Source organism: Heptranchias perlo, chromosome 11 (genome assembly GCF_035084215.1).
Source record: "Heptranchias perlo isolate sHepPer1 chromosome 11, sHepPer1.hap1, whole genome shotgun sequence".
NCBI classification, from domain to species: domain Eukaryota; kingdom Metazoa; phylum Chordata; class Chondrichthyes; order Hexanchiformes; family Hexanchidae; genus Heptranchias; species Heptranchias perlo.
Genome location: NC_090335.1, coordinates 73,347,503 through 73,372,060, shown reverse-complemented (window position 1 = coordinate 73,372,060; position 24,558 = coordinate 73,347,503). Strand labels below are relative to the sequence as shown.

The window sequence follows — 24,558 nt, the reverse complement described above, 5'->3', positions numbered from 1 at the left end:
TTACCTCCTCTGAATCTGAATCTGAATCTGTAACACTTCAATCACAGGGTAAAATTGTAATGTCACAATATAAAACTAAGATAAAACTGGGAGTTCTGTTGAAATCGGATAAAAGCTGCCTCTGATGTCCTCAGAATTTGAATATCACTTTAGTTTCTTTGTCTAACTCAGTCACGACTCAGGGCTATTAATTCTGTTCCGATTTTGAATAATTCAGTTAATTTAGGTAGAGGTGTCAACACACATCAAAGCGAATCTCTTGAGACGGTGCGGCGAAGAGGGACAGGTGTCACCAATCAATTATCTTAAAGGCACCGCGTCCCTTTTAATATTTGTCGGAACTCAATACCTGCTCTCAGTGCCGTCAGATTGATGAGGAGGAAATGAATCAACTTCCACTCCTAATCGTGGGCCAGTTACCCGTGCTGGCCCACGATTAGGCCTGGCTGAGGCCAGGGTCGGAGGTGATACCCCCTGCAGTGGAATAGCCTGCCAACAGCTGCGACCCAGGCTCAGGTATGGCTGCGGTGCCCATGGAACCATACCCCAACAGGGGAGGAGTGTCTTCAGGGTAGGAGGAGAGGGGAAAATATTGATGGGAAGAGGAAGGAAGCAATCATTAAATTGCTGACCAGCAGCTTGCCACACTACAGCTCCGAGGTACTGTACAGAAGGAGCACCCCTCCTGATTCCGCAAATACACTGCGGGCTGCTGCCGGCCCAGTCACGCCCCTCCCTCCCTCCTCAAACCGAACATTCTGACTCCTGGGCAGGAAGATTTACCACTCAACCAGTGGTCACTCCATCTGGAAACGAGCATCCCGCAGGATATGAAGCCAGTAGTATTTAGACACTACATTGTGGCCTCCAGTCACTGGGGCTGGCTGGAGAGGGGATCAAACCCTTTGCCTTCTGACTCAGGGGCGGGGATGCTAACACTAGGCCAAAGCTCACTACCACAGCCAATTATAGCTTATTCCAATATGCTGGCTGGGGTCAGCTACTTCAACACAGATCGAACATAGGACCTTCTGGGTAAAAAGAACGAAAAACTTGCATTTATCTATCGCCTTTCATGACCTCAGGATGTCCCAAAGAGCTTTACAGCCAATGAAGTACCTTTTTGCCATGTAGTCTCTGTTGTAATGTAGGAAACGTAGCAGCGAATATCCAACAAAGTCCCACAAACAGCAACATGATAATGACCAGATAATCTGTTTTAGTGCAGTTGGTTGAGGGATAAATATTGGCCAGGACACCAGGGAGAACTCCCCTGCTCTTCTTTGAAATAGTGCCATGGGATCTTTTATTTCCACGTGAGAGAGCAGACAGAGCTTTAGTTTTAACATCTCATTTGAAAGATGGCACCTCCCTCAGTGCTGCACTGCAGTATCAGCCTAGATTTTATGCTCAAGTCCCTTGAACGCACAACCTTCTGACTCAGAGGCGAGGGTGCGACCCACTGAGCCACGGCTGACACCTGCTAAATAAAGGGTAAATAAAGTTCTGTCTGACTCCCCCTTCTTACATCCAATTTACTAATCTTCAACTTGTAAACCCTGTATTTGTGCCTTTGTGCGCAGCTTGTCTGCCTCAGTTTGTCAATTGTAAACAATTTTACAACACCAAGTTATAGTCCAGCAATTTTATTTTAAATTCACAAGCTTTCGGAGGCTTCCCCCTTCGTCAGGTGAACGATGTGAAAGCGAATAATTCACATCGTTCACCTGACGAAGGGGGAAGCCTCCGAAAGCTTGTGAATTTAAAATAAAATTGCTGGACTATAACTTGGTGTTGTAAAATTGTTTACAATTGTCAACCCCAGTCCATCACCGGCATCTCCACATCAGTTTGTCAGTTCACTTCATAATGGTGCAAGCTTCAGTTTGATCACCACCAAGTCTCCTTGAGGTATTGGGTCATTTAAAGGAGAATTCTCTGGAAACTGTTTGCTTCAAGGCTGCTTCTAACCAATAGTACTACGGATCAAACAACATAACAGAGATAATATTAAGCAATGTGGGACAATTCTGACAGAATATACTTTCCCTTTAAACCATTTCTCGCTTTCAAAGCTGCACAATTTGTAACCTCCTTGACAGTTTGAGTTATCTTCATTAATTTACATCTAAAAATATTCCAGTTAGATATAAATGTTAAGAGATTCGGTTTTCTGAATTAGAATGTTAGAGGAGCTGAATGCCTGATGATTAAAGGCAAACTTTGATCCAAAGCAGAAAGTTGTATCCCCAAGGTCCAATTTTTACAGGGGGTTGAAGTTGGCAAAGGCGGAAAGAGTAAACTCATTCTGAAGCGTTTTACCAAAAGAGTGTGCGCAAAAGTAAGTGTCTGACTGTTTCATTAGCATGACTGTTATATGGAGGGACTCTTGGTCATAAGCATGTCACATTGGTACATAGAGTCACAGAAACAGGCCATTCAGCCCAACTGTTTATGCTCCACAGGAACCTTCTCCCTCCCCTCTTCATCTCACTCTATCAGCATAACCTTCTATTCTTTTCTCCCTCATGTATTTATCGAGCTTCCCCATAAATTCATCTCTGCTATTCGCCTCAACTACACCTTGAGGCAGCGAGTTCCACATTCTAACCACTCTCTGGATAAAGAAGTTTCTCCCGAATTCCCTATTGGATTTATTAGTGACTATCTTATATTTATGGCCCCCAGTTCTGGTCTCCCCCACATGTGAAATCATCTTCTCTACGTCTACCCTATCGAACCCTTTCATAATTTTGAAGACCTCTATCAGGTCACCCCTCAGCCTTCTCTTTCCTGGAGAAAAGAGCCCCAGCCCCTGTTCAATCTTTCCTGATGGGTGTAACCTAATTACGAGGGCCTTTTCTACCTTCCCGTGGATTGAATAGCTTGCCGACATTTGCCATTGAGCTCACAAGGTAAGGAATTAGAGGACAGCCAGGACCTGTGGAATGGTACTCCAGCATGGGTCATGTCTTTCAGTGCATTACCGTCGCCGAATCCCCCACCATCAACATCCTGGGGGTCACCATTGACCAGAAACTTAACTGGACCAGCCATATAAATACTGTGGCTACGAGAGCAGGTCAGAGGCTGGGTATTCTGCGGCGAGTGACTCACCTCCTGACTCCCCAAAGCCTTTCCTCCATCTACAAGGCACAAGTCAGGAGTGTGATGGAATACTCTCCACTTGCCTGGATGAGTGCAGCTCCAACAACACTCAAGAAACTCGACACCATCCAAGATAAAACAGCCCGCTTAATTGGCACCCCATCCACCACCCTAAACATTCACTCCCTTCACCACCGGCGCACTGTGGCTGAAGTGTGTACCATTCACAGGATGCACTGCAGCAACTCGCCAAGGCTTCTTCGACAGCACCTCCCAAACCCGCGACCTCTACCACCAAGAAGGACAAGAGCAGCAGGCACATGGGAACAACACCACCTGCACGTTCCCCTCCAAGTCACACACCATCCCGACTTGGAAATATATCGCCGTTCCTTCATCGTCGCTGGGTCAAAATCCTGGAACTCCCTTCCTAACAGCACTGTGGGAGAACCGTCACCACACGGACTGCAGCGGTTCAAGAAGGCGGCTCACCTTCTCGAGGGCAATTAGGGATGGGCAATAAATACCGGCCTCACCAGTGACGCCCACATCCCGTGAACGAATAAAAAAAAGTGCGGGAGAAGGAGCAAATCAGAGAAGAAAAGAATACCTGGTACCAGAAGTGTGGAGAGCCTGGTCAGTCAGCAGTAAGCACAAAGCGCCAACTTACCAAAGACTTTCAAGGACAATTGTTCTTCCATGCTTCCTGCTTTATTTGTTGCCCTGCAGCTGTACGGCCCTGTGTCCTCTCGAGCAATGTTCCTTATTGTCAGCTCTGTGCTTCTCTTCAGCGAGTACTTATCATCTTGTTCAACGAGTCTCCCATTTCTGCAAGGACAAAGTGTGAGAGTTCAAGATTACAGGATTGAAAGGAAGTGTCACCTACATCCAGCTGAGACCCTATACTCTAACCAGGACTTTACTCTCAGGCATCAGTGCTACCACCTTGTGACATGGAGGTTATGGACCCATCTGTTGTCTCCCCCCCGCCTCACCCCACCATTCCGAATCATGGGATTGCATCTGTTATATAAAAACTGAAATTGCTAGCAACGCAAAGCAGGTCAATCAGCATCTGAAAGGGAAGAGACAGATGTGATTCTTTATCAGATCCTGATGTTGATCGATCTGTTACGGAATTTCTGGTACTTTCTGTCTTTATTTCAGATTTCCAGTTTATTCTTTTGTCTCTTTTTTTTTTATTATCGGCTTTCAAACTAATGCGCAGAGACAGCCTGGAGACAGATGTTTTTGTTCCGAAGCTGCTCTTCACTGACGCTGTACAGTCAGTGACAAGCATTGAAAAAGCCTCTCAGTTCATGCTGTCGCTAAAAGGGGAAGTCTACACAACAAAAGGGTTGAAATTACACCGGGCATTAGTAGTAATGAACATATTAATCTGTTCACATGAAATTCCATTCTTTGCAAGTTTAACTGTTTTGGAGCAAAGTCTTTTTTAATATGCTGGACAGCAACAACAATTGCATTTCTATAGCGCCTTTAACATAGGAAAACGCCCCAAGGCGCTCCACAGGAGCGTTATCAGGCACAAATTGACACTGAGCCAAAGAGGGAGGTATTGGGACGGGTGATAAAAAGGTTGGTTAAAGAGGTAGGTTTTAAGGAGGGACTTAAGACACAGAGAGATAGAGAGACAGAGAGGTATGGCGAGGGAATTCGAGAGCTTAAGGCCTAGATGGCTGAAGGCACGACCACCAAGGGTGGGGTGAAGGGAGTGAGAGAATGCTTGAGGTCAGAGTTGGCTGAAGGCAGAGCTTTCGATAGGTCGTAGGGCCGGTGGATTACAGAGATGCAGAGGGCCGAGTTCGAAGGGATCTGAACACGAGGATGGGGGATTTTAAATTTGAGGTGTTGATGGACTGGAAGCCAATATAGGTCAGCGAGCATAGGAGTGATGGGTAAGAAGTATTTTTTGCGAGTTACAATACGGGTCGCAGAGTTTCAGATGAGCTCAAGTTTATGGAGGGTGGAAAATGAGAGGCCGGCCAGGAGAGCATGAGAATAGTCGAGTCTTACATCGAGTTACATTGAAACTACTGCACAGAAACAGGCCAGTCAGCCCAACTGGTCTATGCCAGCATTTATGCTCCACACGAGCCTCCTCCCTCCCTATTTCATCTCACCCTATCAGCACATCCTTCTATTCCTTTCTTCCTCTAGCTTCCGCTTAAATTCTTCTGTGCTATTCGCCTCAACTATTCCGTGTGGGAGCGAGTTCCACATTCTCACCACTCTTTGGCTAAAGACGTTTCTCCTGAATTCCCTATTGGATTTATGAGTGACTATTTTATATTGGTGACCTCTAGTTTTGGACTCCCCCACAAGTGGAAACATTTTCTCTACGTCTACCCTATCAAATCCTTTCATTATCTTAAAGACCTCTATTAGGTCACCCCCTCAGCTTTCTCTTTTCTAGAGAAAAGAGCCCCAGCCTGTTCAGCCTTTCCTGAAAAGTATATCCTCTCAGTTCTGGTATTAACCTTGTGAATCTTTTTTCCGCCCTTTCCAATGCCTCTACATCCTTTCTATAATATGGAGCCCAGAACTGTGCACAATACTCCAGGTGTGGTTTAACATAACTTCTTTGCTTTTCAAGTCTGGAGGTTACAAAGGCACGGATGAGGGTTTCAGGAGCAGACGGGCTGAGGCTGGGGCGGAGATGGGCGATGTTATGGAGGTGGAAGTATGCAGTCTTTGTGATGGAGAGGATATGGAGTCAGAAGCTCAACTAAGAATCAAATAAGCCCTTGGGTTATGCACAGTCTGATTCACCCTGTGACAATGGCCAGGAGGATGGAATCTGTGTCGAGGGAATGCAGTTTATGGTGGGGGCCGAGGATAAAAATCTGGCTACGATTGACTAGGTAAGAGTGGGACCAGGCAAAGGCAGTTCCACTCAGCTGGACAGAGAAATTAACACATTCATTACTGCTACAAATAAATTAATCCATTCATTACTGATATTAATGAATTAAAATGTCAAATCAATTAACATTACTGATCTGAATCAATTAAAGTGTTAATTATCGAAATGAATCAATCTGTGTTTATTACTGAAATAAATCAATTAGGGTGTAAATTACTGAAATAAATCAATTAGGGTGTAAATTACTGAAATAAATCAATTAGGGTGTAAATTACTGATATAAACCAATGAAAATGTATATGACTGATATCAATCAATTAATGTGATAATTACTGATATGAACCAATTAAAGTGTTAATTACTAATAAGAATCAATTAAAGTGTTCTTGACTGTCCTTGGACATCAGGTGACAGCAGGCTCAAGCTCAGCTGTGATGCCTCCCACTGTCGATTGGCCTGCCAACACTTTTCTGCCATGGTGCACACGTGAAGGACGCCCACTTTGGAGAGGGAACGGAGCCTATGGAACCATACTCCAGCGAGAGTCGTCAAGAGAGCAAGAGAAACGCTCACTGACAGAACTTCCATACGAGTCATTTAAAGCTGCTCTTCATTCTCACTTGTGTACAGTCCCTTCTAAACACAAACAAGGTTGGAAAACTGACACTGCCTTTCTGGTTAAATTACATACTACTGCAGCCTGTTCTGAACCTACCTCTTCATGCAATTACTTTTATTAGCAGGTGTCTCTGGGCAATAGGCGGCAGGTTTACGAGTCTGACTGCACAACTGTACATTTTTATCCCAATCAAAATTAAACACCATTTATACGGTACAATTAATTTACAATTACAATTTTGATTTCTGTCATTGCTTTATGGTACATTTGTGCTTCCTCCTTCTCACCGTGTGCATCAACCCATGGTGCACCCATAAAAATATTGTTAAACTGCCTCACTGTATAGTGTAAAAGAGCCGCTTAATATTTCCTACATTGACTCCGATTTTGTTGTTGAGCATCTGAATGATGTGTCAGCCCATACCAGTGTCAAGTCACCTCTTTGACCAGGCTTTAGTCACCCCCACCTAATATCTCCTCCTATGGCTCGGTATCCATCCTTTTGATTATGAAACGCTTTTGGACCTATTTTCATGTTAAAAGTGCTACATAAATGCAAGTTGTTGTCATTCATAACTTAATGACTCGCTGGGTTCAATAACTTGAAGAGAATCTCTGTCACATTGTAATGATCTATTACACATCGAATTCAATAGACGGGGTGCACAATAGGAATTGCTGGACAAGAAAAGGCCAAGGACCATACTATGATTTACCTGGGAGTATTTGATGGGACACAATGGATCCTCTGTATATTCACATGATAAATCTGACTTAAGAATGCCGAATATTGTCCATTCATCAGCATCAGCATGAAGCCTATTTCCCTCTACCTCTGTGTGTCAGTCTTGGCTCAGTGGGTAGCACTCTCACCTCTGAGTCAGAATGGTTGTGCATTCAAGTCCCACTCCAGGGCCATAAGCACAAAATCTAGTGCTGGTCCAGTGCTGCACTGTTGGAGGTGTTGTCTTTCAGATAAAATGTTAAACGGAGGCCACTGCCTGGCTTCTCAGGTGGACATAAACGATCCCATGGCACCATTTGAAGAAAAGCAGTGGAGCTCTTCCTGGCCACTATTTATCCCTCAATACATTATCTGTGTCTCATTGGCGTTTGTGGGATCTTGCTGTGTGCAAATTGGCAGCTATTATTTCCCTACATTACAACAGTGACTACACTTCAAAAAGTACTTCATTGGCTGTAAAGTGCATTGGGATGTCCTGAGGTCATGAAAGGTGCTGTAGAAATGCAAATTGGTCTTTTGACCAAGAAAAATCACCACACACAGCAGTTGAACTGAACCGTGCCATACTATTGTGTTTTAAATCTAACAAACTAAACAAGAGTTCAGAATTCACCAATGATCTTGAAAGCAGAGCAACCATTCAAATCAAACCAGAAATTTGATAAGCTTACAAAATCATCGTTTCAAGCATTCAAAACCAACTCTAAAGATTTGGCCGTTACCACACAAACTCTGTTCACCCTCCTCGATTTGCAGTCAGGGATTGGATATCTTTTAAAGCTAAGGCTTGACCTTTGTCTCCCCCTCGGGTTGCCAACTCTGGTTGGACATATTCCTGAGGTTTCAGCACATGACCTCCCACCTGCAACTGCCCCATCCAGTCAAACAGTCTTTTATTCCCCCCTCTAACCAATAACTAATAAAATTGTTCAAAGAAACTTATTAAAAATGCACAATTTTTTTAACGCCCCTATGATTTTTTTTCGGATTTTGCCCAAGCAGTGTCCAGGAGATTAATCTTTAATTCCTGGAGACTCCAGGACAATCCTGGAGGGTTGGCAACCCACCTTCCCTCCCCCCTTACCTGTACCAGCTGATGTTGGGCTCTGGAGAACCAGTGGCTGTGCACAGCAGGGTTACGGACTCCTGGTGATCTGCTGTAGCATTCGCTGACCTCTCGGGCACATGAATTACAGGAGGAACTGTAGTGAGTCAGAATAGAAAAGCAGAGACAGAGGAAAAAAAGGGGTGAGTGAGTGCAAGGGTTCACGGAGGTCACTGAGCAATCAAAGCAGGTTACAAACAAGAACAAAGCAGAATTACTGCGGCTTGCCGAAATCAATTTCTATCCAGTTTTGATGAAGGGTCTACATCTGAAACGCTAACCTCTCCTCTTCTTCACAGAAGCAGTACATCTAACATTTTCCGATTTCGTTTCTCATTACAATACATTTTGAATTCAACCGGATCGCTGGAACAAAGTGAACCAGAAATGGGCAGAGAATCGCCGCCCAAATCAGTTCACAGGTCAACTGAAGAAATTGTTCCATTTTCTATCTTTATTTTGTCATGTGAGGGTCTGAGCCACAGAATCATAGAAATGATACAGCATAGGAGGAGGCCATTCAGCCCATCGTGCCTGTGCTGGCTCTTTGAAAGAGCTATTCAATTAATCTCACTCTCCTTGCCCTGATCTCCTCCATTTTGACTCTGGCCCATCTGGTTCTCCCCGGCCAATGGTCATCTATGATTAACAGGTCAGTCAGTCCGAGGCCCCAACCAATCACACTCCGAGCCAGCTGTTAGCAGCTGTCTGATGACTTTCAACACAACGGCAAGGCCGAGATCAGGAACTCAATGGAGTGGTGACTGAAGCTCTGTCCCACCATTGCAAGACACAGCTATTCAACCTAGGGTTGCCAGCTCTCCAGGATTGGCCTGGAGTCTCTGCAGGAACTGAAGATTAATCTCCAGGACTCTGCTGTGAGTAACCTGGGAGAAAAATCACAGGTGGCATCAAAAAAATTGTGTGTTTTATTTCATTTTCTTTGAACACTTTTTGCTTATTAGTTATAAAAATATTGGAGATGGGGATAAAAGGCTCTTTGGCTGAGAGACAAGAATCATCCAATTGGATAATGAAGAGTCTTTTCGCTTTCCAATTGGCCGAGGGAAGGCGGGGCTCGGTGAAGATGGGCGTGTCAGGTAACCAATGGCGGGAGCGTGGGGGTGGGGAGGTTGGAGGCACGAAGTCATGTGATGAAACCTCCTGGGATACATCCAGTCAGAGTTGGCAATCCTAATTCAACAAGCTTTGTGGAGACGTAACAGTCAAATGCAATTCTCTTCTACCTGGCACACACACACACACACACACAAACATTTCTTCAGGGTATGGTCATGGTCATGGTCATTAATAGCTAGAGCTTTGAGCTTATTTTTCCCTTTTCTAGCTCAGGGGTGCTGAGAAAGAATGCAGCATCGCTTAACACAGCCATGACTGATCAAATAACACAGCACAGACTGGTAAGCTAAGTTGACTCCTTTCTAAGTCTTAATAGGGTCTTCCCCACACCTGGCAGTTGACTTACCTAATGAGGCGCAAGAATGAGATGTCAACAGCTGTTTGTTTGTTTGCATACAATTTTAATCGAATGTTCGAGATTTCTGACACTAAATATATTACAAGCTGGTTTATTTATAATAGTGTACCATTTAATTGGCGCCCACATGATGCCTTGGAGCACACTGGTGGTGACAGGGAGACATTCTCTGTTACAGTCGCTTCACAAACTGTCAGTTTTAAAATCATATTTTTTATTTACAATGAGATGCCAAAAGACAAAAAAAGACACAGTGAACACTCTGCTAAATGATTAAAATAGACTGTTTCGGAGCTGGGATTAAAACATTTCCAGGGGTCGAATGGGAGAAAAGCAAAACATGAACATATGAAAAATGACAGACAGGAAAAGGCCCTCTGGCTCATCCAGCCTGTCCCACACAAACGTGGTACCTCGTGTATCACAACATATACACTCCCCACCCCACGCCTTGTGATCTCCTGCGAGAGATGAAAACCAGACTAAAACCCCGGCCAATTTGGGGGAAAAATCTGGGAAATTCCTCTCCGACCCCTTCGGCGATCGAAACTAGTCCAGATCATCAGCCTGGCCCTGAATTCTACGCGTTACATTACCGACCTTTTGTACGAGGTGATCTCGGCCCCAGCTCGCGCATGGAAAAATCACCTGAATACATTATGTAAATCAGTGGTCTTTGAATATCTGATTATTAAAATCTGCAGGTAGTCTGTTGCCCATCCCTAGCTGCCCTTGAGAGGGTGGTGGTCGGCCTTCTTCATAAGCTGCTGCAGCCCTTGTGGTGATGGCACTCCCGCAATGGTGATCCGTAGGCAGTTCCAGGATTCTCATCCAGCGGCGATGAAGGAACGGTGGCGTATGTCCAAGTCAGGGTGCTGTGCGACTTGGAGGGGAGCGTGGAGGTGATGGTGTCCCCAAGATACTGTCCCCTCCAAACTGCCGCGCTTCCCTCACCCCAGGGAATGCATGACCCCTCCAGAGTTCCAGAAAGTCAATATAGCATGATGATTTACACCTAGTGGGAGACCTCACTGAGGTTGTTAATGGATATATGAGCACACATTTCATCCAGCGCTCAAGGCAGTGATGAAACACAACCCTACTTTCATCTTCCATTACTGAACTTGTAACACTAATGGATACTGAAAGAAATAAATGCTGGAGGAAGGGAATAAGCCACCGAAATAAAACTGAATCTATTATTCACGCATTGTTGGGTTTTGATGACGATGGGGAATGTATGACATTTTTGTTGCTTAGGTTCCATGGAAACTAATTTTCTATTATGTCATTCCGAGGGCACAATGCGCTTGATTGGGTGGTTTCTTCGGCATTAACCCATCGAGAGGCAGTAACGTTTTTATTTCCTTCTACTTTTACTCTTCCTGTTTCCCTTTTCTGAGCCTCTCGATGCCGTGGATCACTCACCAACGTGTGCGCTTGGGCCCACTTGCTCCCAAGGCCTTATGGTACCTTGTGTATCAGCAAACCATCTGCCCGGGACACCAACCTGTGCAGGCGTGCTCTCTGAATTTCCTTCCATCCGTGGCATCGACTTGACGGGGCAGAGATTCGTCCGGGTCCGTTTGCGGGCCCAGAATCGGCGGGCGTTGTGCCCGTGCGCCCGAAGACGGCCCAAAATTGGGCCTCGGGCCTCATTTAAAGAATCTGCTGGGCCTCTCGGTTCGAAAAAGGACCCAGACTAAAATCTACCCCAGTCTGTTTCTCTTCCATCTCTTCATAATTTTAATCATCTCTATCAAATCACCTCTCGTCATCTCCTCTGTACTGACGAAAACCGCCCCCTGTGCAGTGAAAGAAATGTACTGTCCTACATGGAGTGGCTCCATGCAATAACTCCTACCCGATTTTGAGAGCGAGCTGTGCAGGCAACAGGAGGTAAAGCTCACAGAACAGAACGCAGGCTAAAGATACTGAAGACTGTTTTAGTTATCACCTGCTTCCCAACACAAAACAGGCCACCCTTGGAGAAATTACCAGGCATAGCTATTTCAACAATCTTATCTCACAATAGTTGGAAGCATAATTTTCCCAGCGTGGGCCCTGCCAGTTCTCTGCTGGTAATTGGAAGCACCACTCTTAGAGGCCTCTCGAGTCTGTCTTCTGTGTCACAGCAATTGTTCAAAGAAATAAAGGAGGTGTTTAGTGACTTACAATGAATGTTAACTTTTTATTACTTAGTATCTGTGGGGCTCCAGTAAAAACAAATGAAACTTTTAAATTCACTCCCACCGTTGGTTTGTAAATGATTAAAGGGACCATATTTTGAAAACCCTCTTTCTTGAGTTTAATCTCATAATGGTAGTACACATGGGTGTTACAAGTTCAGGGCTGCTGTTGACACCTTTTGTTCACTCTCATAAGCAATGCCCATGCCTCTTATGTGCCGGAGTACAGAAGTGTAGTGGTTATGTCATTGGACCAGTAATCAAGAAACCTGAACTAATAACCCTGAGAATATGAGTTTGAATCCCACCGTGGCAGCTCGAGGACTCGAATTCAGTTCAGATTAAAAATTTGGAAATAAAAACCTGATATCAGTAAAAGTGTCAGATTGTCATAAAAACTCAACTGGAAACCTATAGTCCTTACCCGGTCTGGGCCAATATGTGACTCCAGTCCCACACCAGGGTGGTTGACTCCTAATTGTCCTCTAACGTGGCCTAGAGAGGCACTCAGTTGTATCAAATTCAGGGCAATAAATGCCAGCCTTGCCAGCAACACCCACATCCTTAGAATGAATTTTTAAAAGATTTGACTCACACTGCTCAATATCTACTTATATGATAGCATAACCCATGGGTATAACAGCAATATAGCTTTGTGATCATTCACCAGTGCGTGCGTGCTTGGGCCCACTTGCTCCCAAGGCCTTATGCCGTTGCCACTCGGCAAACCATCTGCCCAGGACACCAACCTGTGCAGACGTGCTCTCTGAATTTCTTTCCATCCGTGGCATCTACTTGACGGGGCAGAGAATCGTCCGGGTCCGTTTTCAGGCCAAGAATCGGCGGGCATTGGCCCGAAGACGGCCCAAAATTGGGCCTCAGGCCTCATTTAAAGAATCTGCCGGGCCTCTCGGTTCAAAAACGGAACCAGGCCAAAATCTACCCCAGTCTGTTTCTCTTCCATCTCTTCATAATTTTAATCATCTCTATCAAATCACCTCTCGTCATCTCCTCTGTTCTGATGAAAACCGCCCACTGTGCAGTGAAAGAGATGTACTGTCCTACATGGAGTGGCTCCATGCAATAACTCCTACCCGATTTTGAGAGCGAGCTGTGCAGGCAACAGGAGGTAAAGCTCACAGAACAGAACGCAGGCTAAAGATACTGAAGACTGTTTAAGTTATCACCTACTTCCCAACACAAAACAGGCCACCCTTGGAAAAATTACCAGGCACAGCTATTTCAACAATCTTATCTCACAATAGTTGGAAGCATAATTTTCCCAGCGTGGACCAGTAAAATACTGGCGATCGCCATTGGTTTTAAAGGGGGCGGCCTATGTTAATGAACTCCTCACTGTTTCCGTGAGGGAAACGGCCAATTGGAGCTTAAGTCTGATGAAATGATGGCATGGCATGAATAGTCACGCCATTGCTGTTGCACGCCATTTACGCCATAATCTACAGGACTTTTTGTGTTGTAAAACAAGCCCTACGACTAGTCTGCAGGACATTCTGGACTGTAATATCGGATGGATATCGTACGCGTAGAATCACAGAATCATAGAAACTTACAGCACAGAAAGAGGCCATTCGGCCCTTCGTGTCCGTGCCGGCCGGAAAAGAGCTATCCAGCTTAATCCCACTTTCCAGCACTTGGTCCGTAGCCCTGTAGGCACTTCAAGTGCACATCCAAGTACTTTTTAAATGAGTTGAGGGTTTCTGCCTCTACCACTCTTTCAGGCAGTGAGTTCCAGACCCCCACCACTCTCTGGAATAAAAAAATTCTCCTCAGCTCCCCTCTAATCCTTCTACCAATTAGTTTAAATCTATGCCCACTGGTCACTGACCCCTCTACTAAGGGAAATAGGTTCTTCCTCTCCGCTCTATCCAGGCCCCTCATAATTTTATACACTTCAATTAAATTTCCCCTCAGCTTCCTTTGTTCCAAAGAAAACAACCCCAGCCTATTCACTCTTTTCTTATAGCTAAAATTCTCCAGTCCTGCCAACATCCTCGTAAATCTCCTCTGTACCCTCTCCAGTGCAATCAATTCTTTCCTGTAATGTAGTGACCAGAACTGTGCGCAGTACTCAAGCTGTGGCCTAACTCGTGTTTCATACAGTTCCAGCATAACCTCCCTGCTCTTATATTCTATGACTTGGCTAATAAAGGAAAGCATTCTGTATGTCTTCTTAATCACTTTACCTACCTGTCCTGCTACCTTCAGGGATCTGTGGACCTGCACTCCAAGGTCCCTCTGTTCCTCTACACCTCTCAGTATCCTCCCATTTATTGTGTACTCCCTTGCCTTGTTTGCCCTTCCCAAATGCATCACCTCACACTTTTCTGGATTGAATTCCATTTGTCACTTTTCTGCCCACCTGACCAGTCCATTGATATCTTCCTGCAGTCTACAGCTTTCCTCCTCACTATCAACCACACGGCCAATTTTGGTATCATCTGCAAACTTCTTAATCATGTCCCCTACATTCAAGTCCAAATTATTAATATATACCACAAAAAGCAAGGGACCCAGTACTGAGCCCTGCAGAACCTCACTGGAAACTGCCTTCCAATCACGAAAACACCCGTCAACCATTATCCTTTGTTTCCTGCCACTGAGCCAATTTTGGATCCAACTAGCCACTTTCCCTTGGATCCCGTGGGCGTTTACTTTTTTGACCAGTCTGCCATGTGGGACCTTGTCAAAAGCCTTGCTAAAATCCATGTAGACTACATCAAACGCATTACCCTCATCTACCCTCCTTGTTACCTCCTCAAAAAATTCAAACAAGTTAGTCAGACACGACCTTCCCTTAACAAATCCATGCTGACTGTCCTTGATTACTCTGTGCCTTTCTAAATGACGATTTATGTTTCCCTCAGAGTTGATTCCAATAATTTGCCCACCACCGAGGTTAGACTGACTGGCCTATAATTATTCAGTCTATCCCTTTCTCCACTAAGTAGTGCAAATCTTATATGCAAACTGTCTATGCCTCCAATCCAAATGCCATGCATGTAGAAAGGATCAAGGCAAAAAATATGACACAAAATCTCCTGGGTTTTTGGAATTGGAGTAACCCACCTGAGATATAAAAACAGCTTAAAGGAGATTCTGAAACAGTGCAAAAAAGACATCCATAAGTGGGAACGGATAAGAAAGCCTGACCGAAAACCATCCTCGAAGGCACCTCATACTATGAGGCCTGTTGTATTGCTGGTGCTGAGTGTAAACACCAGATGAGGAAATCTCGCCTGAAAAATCAAGATTCCCAGTCTGGTGCAACCAGAATCCAGTGTTCAATCTGGGGATGCTCATTCGCAGTAAAAATTGGTCTCATCGGTCATCGAAGAAGTCACTGCAGGAAATGGGATGACGTTTCGGCTGTCTCCTTCGAGGTTGAGGGGTGGTGGAGTGGGGAATGGTAAAATCCAAATAGTCGAAGAAAGCCCAGTGCGCTTATACTGAGCACTGCAAGTACCAATGCACTGCATCTATAGCATTGACTCATTCTCCTAAAATCCCATAAGTGCAAGGAGGCTCTTCCAGAAAGCAAAACTTAGGACTGGTGAGGGAGAGAGAAGTAGCAATTAATATCCCGCCCTTACTAGAGCAAACAAGTCAGAGGAGATTGCTGAACTGAGAGGACAAGCCGGATTTTTCTTTAAAAGAGCCCGAGCCCTTCTCAATCTTAAGACCTTTCTTTGGGAGATTGTCCCAAGATTTTGACAATCAGCGGAAGTAATTATAAACTACCCTTCCCAAAGCAGTGTGGGGGTAGTTTTTACAAATTACAGCTCCCAGTACAGAGCTCTGCAAGATAGGAGCACATATAATGTGAGTATGAAAAGAAACTTGCAAGGGATATCAAAACCAATACGAAGAACTTTTATAATTACATTATAAAAAGAGGGTGGTCAGGAGCAGTGTTGGCCCCTTAAAAACTGAAAGTGGGGATTTTGTCATTGACAGTGGGGAAATGGTGAACATGTTGAATAATTACTTTGCATCAGTATTTACAGTAGAAAAAGAGGATAGCACACCGGAAATCCCAAGAAAACTAATACTGAATCGGGGACAGGGACTCGATAAAATTAACATAAGTAAAGTAACAGTAATGAAGAAAGCAATAGCACTAAAGAGTGACAAATCCCCAGGACCAGATGGTTTCCATCCCAGGTTTTAAAGAAAGTAGGTGAGCACATTGCAGATGCCCTAACTATAATCTTTCAACGTTCTCCAGATTCAGGAACTGTCCCTCTGGATTGGAAAATTGCACATGTCACTCCGCTTTTTAAGAAGGGAGAGAGAGGGAAACCAGGGAATTATAGACCAGTTAGCCTAACACCTGTTGTGGGGAAAATGCTGGAGTCTATAATTAAGGATAGGGTGACTGAACACCTCGAGAATTTTCAGTTCATCAGAGAGAGCCAGCATGGATTTGTGAAAGGTAGGTCGTGCATGACAAACCTGATTGAATTTTTTGAAGAGGTGACTAAAGTAGTGGACAGGGGAATGTCAATGGATGTTATTTATATGGACTTCCAGAAGGCATTTGATAAGGTCCCACATAAGAGACTGTTAGCTAAGATAGAAGCCCATGGAATCGAGAGAAAAGTACGGACTTGGTTAGGAAGTTGGCTGAGCGAAAAGCGACAGAGAGTAGGGATAATGGGAAGGTACTCACATTGGCAGGATGTGACTAGTGGAGTCCCGCAGGGATCTGTCTTGGGGCCTCAATTATTCACAATATTTATTAACCACTTAGATGAAGGCATAGAAAGTCTCAGATCTAAGTTTGCCGATAATACAAAGATTGGTGGCATTGTAAGCAGTGTAGATGAAAACATAAAATTACAAAGCGATATTGATAGATTAGGTGAATGGGCAAAACTGTGGCAAATGGAATTCAATGTAGATAAATGTGAGATCATCCACTTTGGATCAAAAAAGGATAGAACAGGGTACTTTCTAAATGGTAAAAAGTTAAAAACAGTGGATGTCCAAAGGGACCTTGGGGTTCAGGTACATAGATCATTGAAGTGTCATGAACAGGTGCAGAAAATAATCAAGAAGGCTAATGGAATGCTGGCCTTTATATCTAGAGGACTCGAGTACAAGGGGGCAGAAGTTATGCTGCAGCTGTACAAAACCCTGGTTAGACCGCACCTGAAGAACTGTGAGCAGTTCTGGGCACCGCACCTTCGGAAGGACATATTGGCCTTGGAGGGAGTGCAGCGTAGGTTTACTAGAATGATACCAGGACTTCAAGGGTTAAGTTACGAGGAGAGATTACACAAATTGGGGTTGTATTCTCCAGAGTTTCGAAGGTTAAGGGGTGATCTGATCGAAGTTTATAAGATATTAGGGGGAACGGATAGGGTGGATAGAGAGAAACTATTTTCGCTGGTTGGGGATTTTAGGAGTAGGGGGCACAGTCTAAAAATTAGAGCCAGACCTTTCAGGAGCGAGATTAGAAAACATTTCTACACACAAAGGGTGGTAGAAATTTGGAACTCTCTTCCGCAAACGGCAATTGATACTAGCTCAATTGCTGAATTTAAATCTGAGATAGATAGCTTTTTGGCAACCAAAGGTATTGAGGGATATGGGCCAAAGGCGGGTATATGGAGTTAGATCACAGATCAGCCATGATCTTATCAAATGGCGGAGCAGGCACGAGGGGCTAAATGGCCTACTCCTGTTCCTATGTTCCTATATTGGGAATTCAGGTACATTGGTTCCCAGTCCAGGAACACCCCAATTTCAAAATTCTCATCCTCATTTTAAAATCCTCCATGACCTCGCCCCTCCCTATCTCTGTAACTTCCTCCAGCCCGACAACCCTCCGAGATCTCTGTGCTCCTCCAATTCTGGCCTCTTGTGCCTCCCGATTTTCATCACTCCACCAGTGGTGGCCGTGCTTTCAGCTGCCTAGGCTCTAAGCTCTGGAATTCCCTCCCTAAACCTCTCTGCTCCTCTACCTCTCTCTCCTCCATTAAGAAACTCCTTAAAACCCATCTCTTTGACCAGGCCTTTGTTCACCTGTCCTAATATCTACTTATGTGGCTCAATGTCAAATTTTGTTTGATAATCGCTCCCGTGAAGCGCCTTGGGACGTATTACTGAGTGAAAGGCGCTATATAAATGCAAGTTGTTGCTGTTGTTCTGGAGGATTTTACATCCATTAAAATTAATAGTTGGGGAATTGTGCGGGTTAACTTCCATGTCAGAATGGGTGGCGAGGCGAGCTGGAAACAGGGCCGGGCTAATTTAACTCATGGGTCTCATTAACATGCCATCAGTCCACTTCCCGCCTGTTCTGGGCGGGAAGTCGGTGGGAAGAAAATCACATGGCATGGAAGCCGCCCACTGACACAAGGAAGGTTTTATTTAAAATTTGTTCATGGGATGTGGGCGTCGCTGGGAGGCCGGCATTTATTGCCCATCCCTAATTGCCCTTGAGAAGGTGGTGGTGAGCCGCCTTCTTGAACCGCTGCAGTCCGTGTGGTGAAGGTTCTCCCACAGTGCTGTTAGGAAGGGAGTTCCAGGATTTTGACCCAGCGACGATGAAGGAACGGCGATATATTTCCAAGTCGGGATGGTGTGTGACTTGGAGGGGAACGTGCAGGTGGTGTTGTTCCCATGTGCCTGCTGTTCTTGTCCTTCTAGGTGGTAGAGGTCGCGGGTTTGGGAGGTGCTGTCGAAGAAGCCTTGGCGAGTTGCTGCAGTGCATCCTGTGGATGGTACACACTGCAGCCACGGTGCGCCAGTGGTGAAGGGACTGAATGTTTAGGGTGGTGGATGGGGTGCCAATCAAGCGGGCTGCTTTGTCCTGGATGGTGTCGAGCTTCTTGAGTGTTGTTGGAGCTGCACACAGGTGACAGGATCGGGTACCACTAGTGTCTCAGCGGCGGGGGGGCAGGGGGTGCGGGGAAGGGAATCGTGTTCAGGAAGGGGGAGTGGGGAGTGTCCGTGGCAAAGGGCGGCTTTAGTTTTCGTTGTGGGGTCCAGAGGAAATAAAAACACTTCCCTTTCTCGGCCTCTTCTGGGGCTGATCCTCTTCTGACCTGCTTTAGCCTGAGCAGGAAAGACGTTTCCCGCCCACCTCCACCCCCCCCCAGGCCTGAGTTAAAATTGCAGTCGAGCTCCGTTGACCTCATCGGGACTCCGCCGGCTTTGGGTGGGTGTCCTTGCCGCCTGCTCAGGAGAGCAGGTTAAAATCGCAGACGGTGGACTCCTGGCGGCTCCAGCCCGGGTAAGTAACTCGGGTCATTTCAACTCCCGCTCGTCTTAAAATCAGCCCCAATATCTGGGAATGCTTTACGATGGAGAGAGGAGAATGGAGGTGGAGTTGGGAAAGATTAAGCGGGAGTGGGGAACCCACGTCCATTCAAAGGGATAAGTTTTCAAGAGGCTTTTGAAAGAAGTGAGATTGGTAGCATGGCAAATTTTATTCCCTTGAGTATAGAGGATTAAGGGGATGATCTAATCGAGGCGCTTAAGATGATTAAAGGGTTTGATAGGGGAGATAGAGAGAAACTATTTCCTGTGGTGGGGGGAATCCAAAACAAGAGGGCATGGAACCAAGGTGGGTAGATGGAGTTAAGATACAGATCAGCCATTACCTAATTGAATGGCGGAATAGGCTCGAGGGGCTGAATGGCCTACTCCTGATCCTCTGTTCCTAAAGTGGGAGAGCTCTGAAGTGCACAGTCTTGCTTCACAGGAACATTTGATCCAAAGTTTCAGTTTTTTCCTCGTAGACCTTCGTGCAAAATTTTTGGAAAAGTCCTTTCCAATGGATAGAGAGTGGAGACGAGACTGAAAATGTTTGAAAAGGCATCAGCAAAGCCTCAAAACAAAACCCTGGCATGGGTGCTCGAATGATTCATTGTGTTATAAGCAGGATCTGGCAAGCCAACCACTGGAGGAAGGCAGGGTTCATGTGGGTCTGGAAATACGGATGAGTCACCTTAGAATACAACGTTTGGATTAATATTCCGGAGTTTTCACTGACGACCCATGGGAATCAGGGAAAAATTTCACGCTTCGATCATTGTGGAGATTGACCTGTGGAACTTATGCAGACACTATAGTTTTCCAGATCACTCTGTCCCTCCAGACGGTACTGTGCAATCACTCGGACTGTGACCTCCCGTCTCTCCTTAAGGAGACTGAGTCAGTTTTGTAGACTTCACAATAAAGCAAAATGTACAAGGCCTGTGCTCAAATGGCAATTTCTTGTTCATTTTCTGATGTTCTTAATAAAGAAAAGAAAGACAGACTTGCATTTATATAGCGCCTTTCATGACCTCAGAACGTCCCAAAGCGCTTTACAGCCAGTGAAGTTCTTTTGAAGTGTGGTCACTGTTGTAATGTAGGAAACGCGGCAGCCAATTTGAGCACAGCAAGATCCCACAAACAGTAATGAGATAATCTGTTTTTTTAGTGATGTTGATTGAGGGATAAATATTGGCCAGGACACCAAGGAGAACTTCCCTGCTCTTCTTCAAAATAGTGCCATGGGATCTTTTACGTCCACCTGTAGTAACTTGTAGAGGTTCAATCCAGAGCGAATAAACTAAAAGTTCTGCCACTCAATACTTGTCCTCAGGACCCAGTCTTCACAAAGTTCCTGAGATATAAATTCATCTCGGACACTAACGCAAAACAGGCGATAATGATCTCTCAACCTATTTTGTTTCCTCCCTCATTTTACCTCATTTCCATAGTGCAAAAAGCTGCTTACTACTGATGGTGGAGTTATATCCAGCACTTTCTGGAACTGAATACCTAACCAGGTCAGATCAAGCTGGCGTTTCTGTCAGTTGTTGGTGAAATTCACCCTCCCTTCTACAACGGGCAGCACAATTTGCACTCTGCCCGATTATCTTTTGCATTGATTTTCAGTTGAAAAGAAAATCTGTCCGGGTGCAAAAACGAGCTGCCGATTCACGATTGCCCGCTGTACCCTACCGCCCAAGACCGATTTATACCCCTCCTTTTCTGTAGTATTTTGACTGCAGCATCTTTATGCTGACCCATGCCGAGAAGACTGGCTGGTTTGGGGGCTCCCTTTCACCGATAGCAGGCTAAGAGACCACGGCTGTAGAAGGGAGGGTGAATTTCACCAACAACTGACAGGAACGCCAGCTTGATCTGACCTGGTTAGGTATTCAGCTCCAGAAAGTGCTGGATTAACTCCACCATCGGTAGTAAGCTGCTTTTTGCACTATGGAAATGAGGTTAAACGAGGGGGAAACAAAATAGGTTGAGAGATCTTCTAACTGGTCGAAGAAGCCATGGTCCTGCCAACCCTGTAGAAGCTCCGTATAGGCAGACCTGTTACTGCAGGTGAAGAATCAGATACTGCAGATTCTCCAGTGTGCTCCTCAGAGACTGAGTCTAATTGTGCCAGATCTGTTATAGATATCCTATTAGCATCCAGAAAAGATTACACTGTAAAATCTTACAGCAACAAGTGAATAATAGCATGGAACCCTCAGAGGTGCAATGTTCTGCTACTCTGACACATTTGCAATCATTAGTTGCTCAGGTTTTATCACTCAGCCCATTCAGGGGGCAACCAGGAGCTATTGCAGCCTATTTCCTGTCTCTGGCAAGGAATTCAGTTGGGGAGGATCAGCTGGTTCATGGAGTCGGGAAATGATCTGGAAAACCAAGGCCCACAGCTATTAAAAGCAAAATACTACGGATGATGGAAATCTGAAATAAAAACAGAAGATGCTGGAGAGGCTCAGCAGGTCAGGCAGCACCCGAGGAGAGAGAAACAGAGTTAACGTTTCAGGCCGAAGACCTTTCGTCAGAACTGGAAGATGTTAAAGAGTTAGAGTTTCTGTTAAACAGGGTCACGCTCTGCCCACAAGCATGACCCTTACCTGCCGGTCACTTGCCATTTTAATTCCCCTTCCCACTCCTACTCTGACCTCTCTGTCCTCGGCCTGAAACGTTAACTCTGTTTCTTTCTCCACACATGCTGCCTCACTTGCTGAGCTTCTCCAGCATTTTCTGTTTTTATTCCACAGCAATTAACATATCACCGTGGGATCAAAATCTTGTCTTATATGAGCTAGTAGCAGCCCCATCATTCCATATGACCATAAGTACAGAAGAAAGTCTAGCGAGAGTACTTTCTCCTCAAAGTACTTCCCTCAGGAAATAATCATAAGATATTTATCTTCATAATGTTACTAAAATATGGCTTGGGAGCTGATCTGCAACCACTGAAGCCTAGTAAATACCACTGATAGCACTCTTAGCTCTGAGTCAGAAGGTTGTGCATTCAAGTCCCACTCCAGAGACATGAGTAGCTAATCTAAGCTGACATTTCAGTACCGTACTGAGGGAGTGCTGGACCATCGGATGAGACGTTAAACCGAGGCCCCGTCTGCCCTCCCCGGTGGATGTAAACGATCTTGTGGCACTATTTGAAGAAGAGCAGTTCCCCTAGTATTCTGACCAATATTTTACCCCTCAACCAACATCACTAAAAAAAAACAAATTATCTGTTAATTTATCTCATTGCTGTTTGTGGGATCTTGCTGTGCGTAAATTGGCTGCTGTGTTTCCCTGCATTACAACAGGAACTACACTTCAAAAGTACTTCCTTGGCTGTAAAGTGCTTTGGGATATCATGAGGTTGTCATAGCCACTATATAAATGTGAGTTCTTTCTTTCTTTACTCAACCAGTCGAGAAAGTTCCAGGGTTCAATCCTCTGGATCAGTTCCCGAGCTGGTGTAAGGTTGTCCTTAAGGTGCTGACTCCATACTGGTTCCATGGGCAACAATCATCTTCCAATATCTCGCCAAGTGGCCCATTAGTCATGGGTAAGATGACATGGGGAGGGAGGGGAAGGAGAAGAGAAAGGGAGGGAGGGAGGTAGGTAGGTAGGAAGGAAGGAAGGTAAGAAGGAAGGGAAGGAGAGAAAGAAGCATTGATAGGCACCTTTAACAACCTCAGGACGTCCCAAAGAGTTTTACAGCCAATGAAGTACTTTTGAAGTGTAGTCACTGTTTCATGCAGGAAATGTGGCAGCTAATTTGCATAAAGCAACATCCCATAAACAGCAATGTGATTATGACCAGATAATCTGTTTGGCCAGGACACCGGGGAGAAGAACTCCCCTGCTCGTCTTCGAAATAGTGCCATGGGATCTTTTCTGTCCACCTGAGAGGGTAGACAGGGCCTCGGTTTAACATCTCATCTGAAAGACGACACTTCTGACAGTGCAGCACTCCCTCAGTACAGGAGTGTCAGTTTAGGAGGAGGACAACAGTGTCCCAGTAGCCCTTTCTCCATTTAGATTAGTGCCTATTCATTCACACGTGGAGACTAAACTGTATACAAGGAACAAAGGAGGTAATCTTCCTAAATCAGAAGGCACGTTCTCTATCACAGTAACATCACTAAATGTAATTCATATCAAACATTCAACAAGCTGGTTGACTGCTTTGTACATGATTGTCGCTCCATTAAACAGCACACAATATCCGGGTGCAAAAAATATTTAAATAACAATTACGTTTTCTTACCATTGACAATTATGGTGATATCTCTAAAATCAATTTCTCCCCTCGCTTCCACTCTTCCTTCGCACCTGTACACACCTTCGTTCTTCTTACTGATGCGTTGGATCTTCAGGTTGTTCTTACCAACCATCAGAAACTTATCTGGGGTGGGGGGGGGGGTCGGGGGGGAGAAATGAAAATACGAACCATGAAAGGTTTTAAAGATGCGGGTGGAAGCAAACAGTGTACGAGAGGACGCGACAATTTTCCGAAAATCAATCTTATCTCTATTTCATGTAAAATAATGGAATCGATTATCAGGAGTAAACCTGAAGATTATCTGTACAACAATGATCCAATCAACAGCAGTTCAACAACAACAACTCGCATTTATATAGCGCCTTTAATATAGTAAAATGCCCGAAGGCGCTTCACAAGGAGTGTAATTAGACAAAAAAAAAATTGACACCGAGCCAAAGAAGGAGATATTAGGACAGATGGACCAAAAGCTTGTTCAAAGAGGTAGGTTTTTAAGACGCGTCTTAAAAGGAGGAGAGAGGTGGAGAAGTGGAGAGATTTAGGGAGGGAATTCCTGAGCTTAGGGCCTAGACAGGGCCTAGAAATGGCCAATGGCAGGGTGAAGGAAGTGGGGTTGCGCAAGAGGCCAGAGTTGGAGGAACGCAGAGATCTCGGAGGGTTGTAGGGCTGGAGGAGGTTACAGAGATAGGGAGGGGTGAAGCCATGGAGGGACTTGAACATGAGGATGAGAATTTAAAACTGAGGCGTCGGTGGACCGGGAGCAAATGTATGTCAGCGAGCACAGGGGTGATGGGTGAATGGGATTTTGATTCAGAAGGGAAGATTTTGC

At 45.1% G+C, this 24,558-nt stretch overlaps 1 protein-coding gene across 2 annotated transcripts in view; it reads right to left on the bottom strand.

Annotated features, from left to right (window-relative positions):
• The window catches only part of LOC137327487 (neural cell adhesion molecule 2-like), a 1,142,796-nt gene that overhangs the window by 300,996 nt on the left and 817,242 nt on the right, over positions 1 to 24,558 (bottom strand). For both annotated transcript variants that reach the window (XM_067993365.1, XM_067993366.1), the window contains exons 5-7: positions 23,715 to 23,852; positions 8,444 to 8,561; positions 3,779 to 3,936 (exon numbers count right to left, since the gene is read on the bottom strand). In XM_067993365.1, the coding sequence (XP_067849466.1) occupies positions 3,779 to 3,936; positions 8,444 to 8,561; positions 23,715 to 23,852 (414 nt within the window). The remainder of the gene's footprint in view (positions 1 to 3,778; positions 3,937 to 8,443; positions 8,562 to 23,714; positions 23,853 to 24,558) is intronic.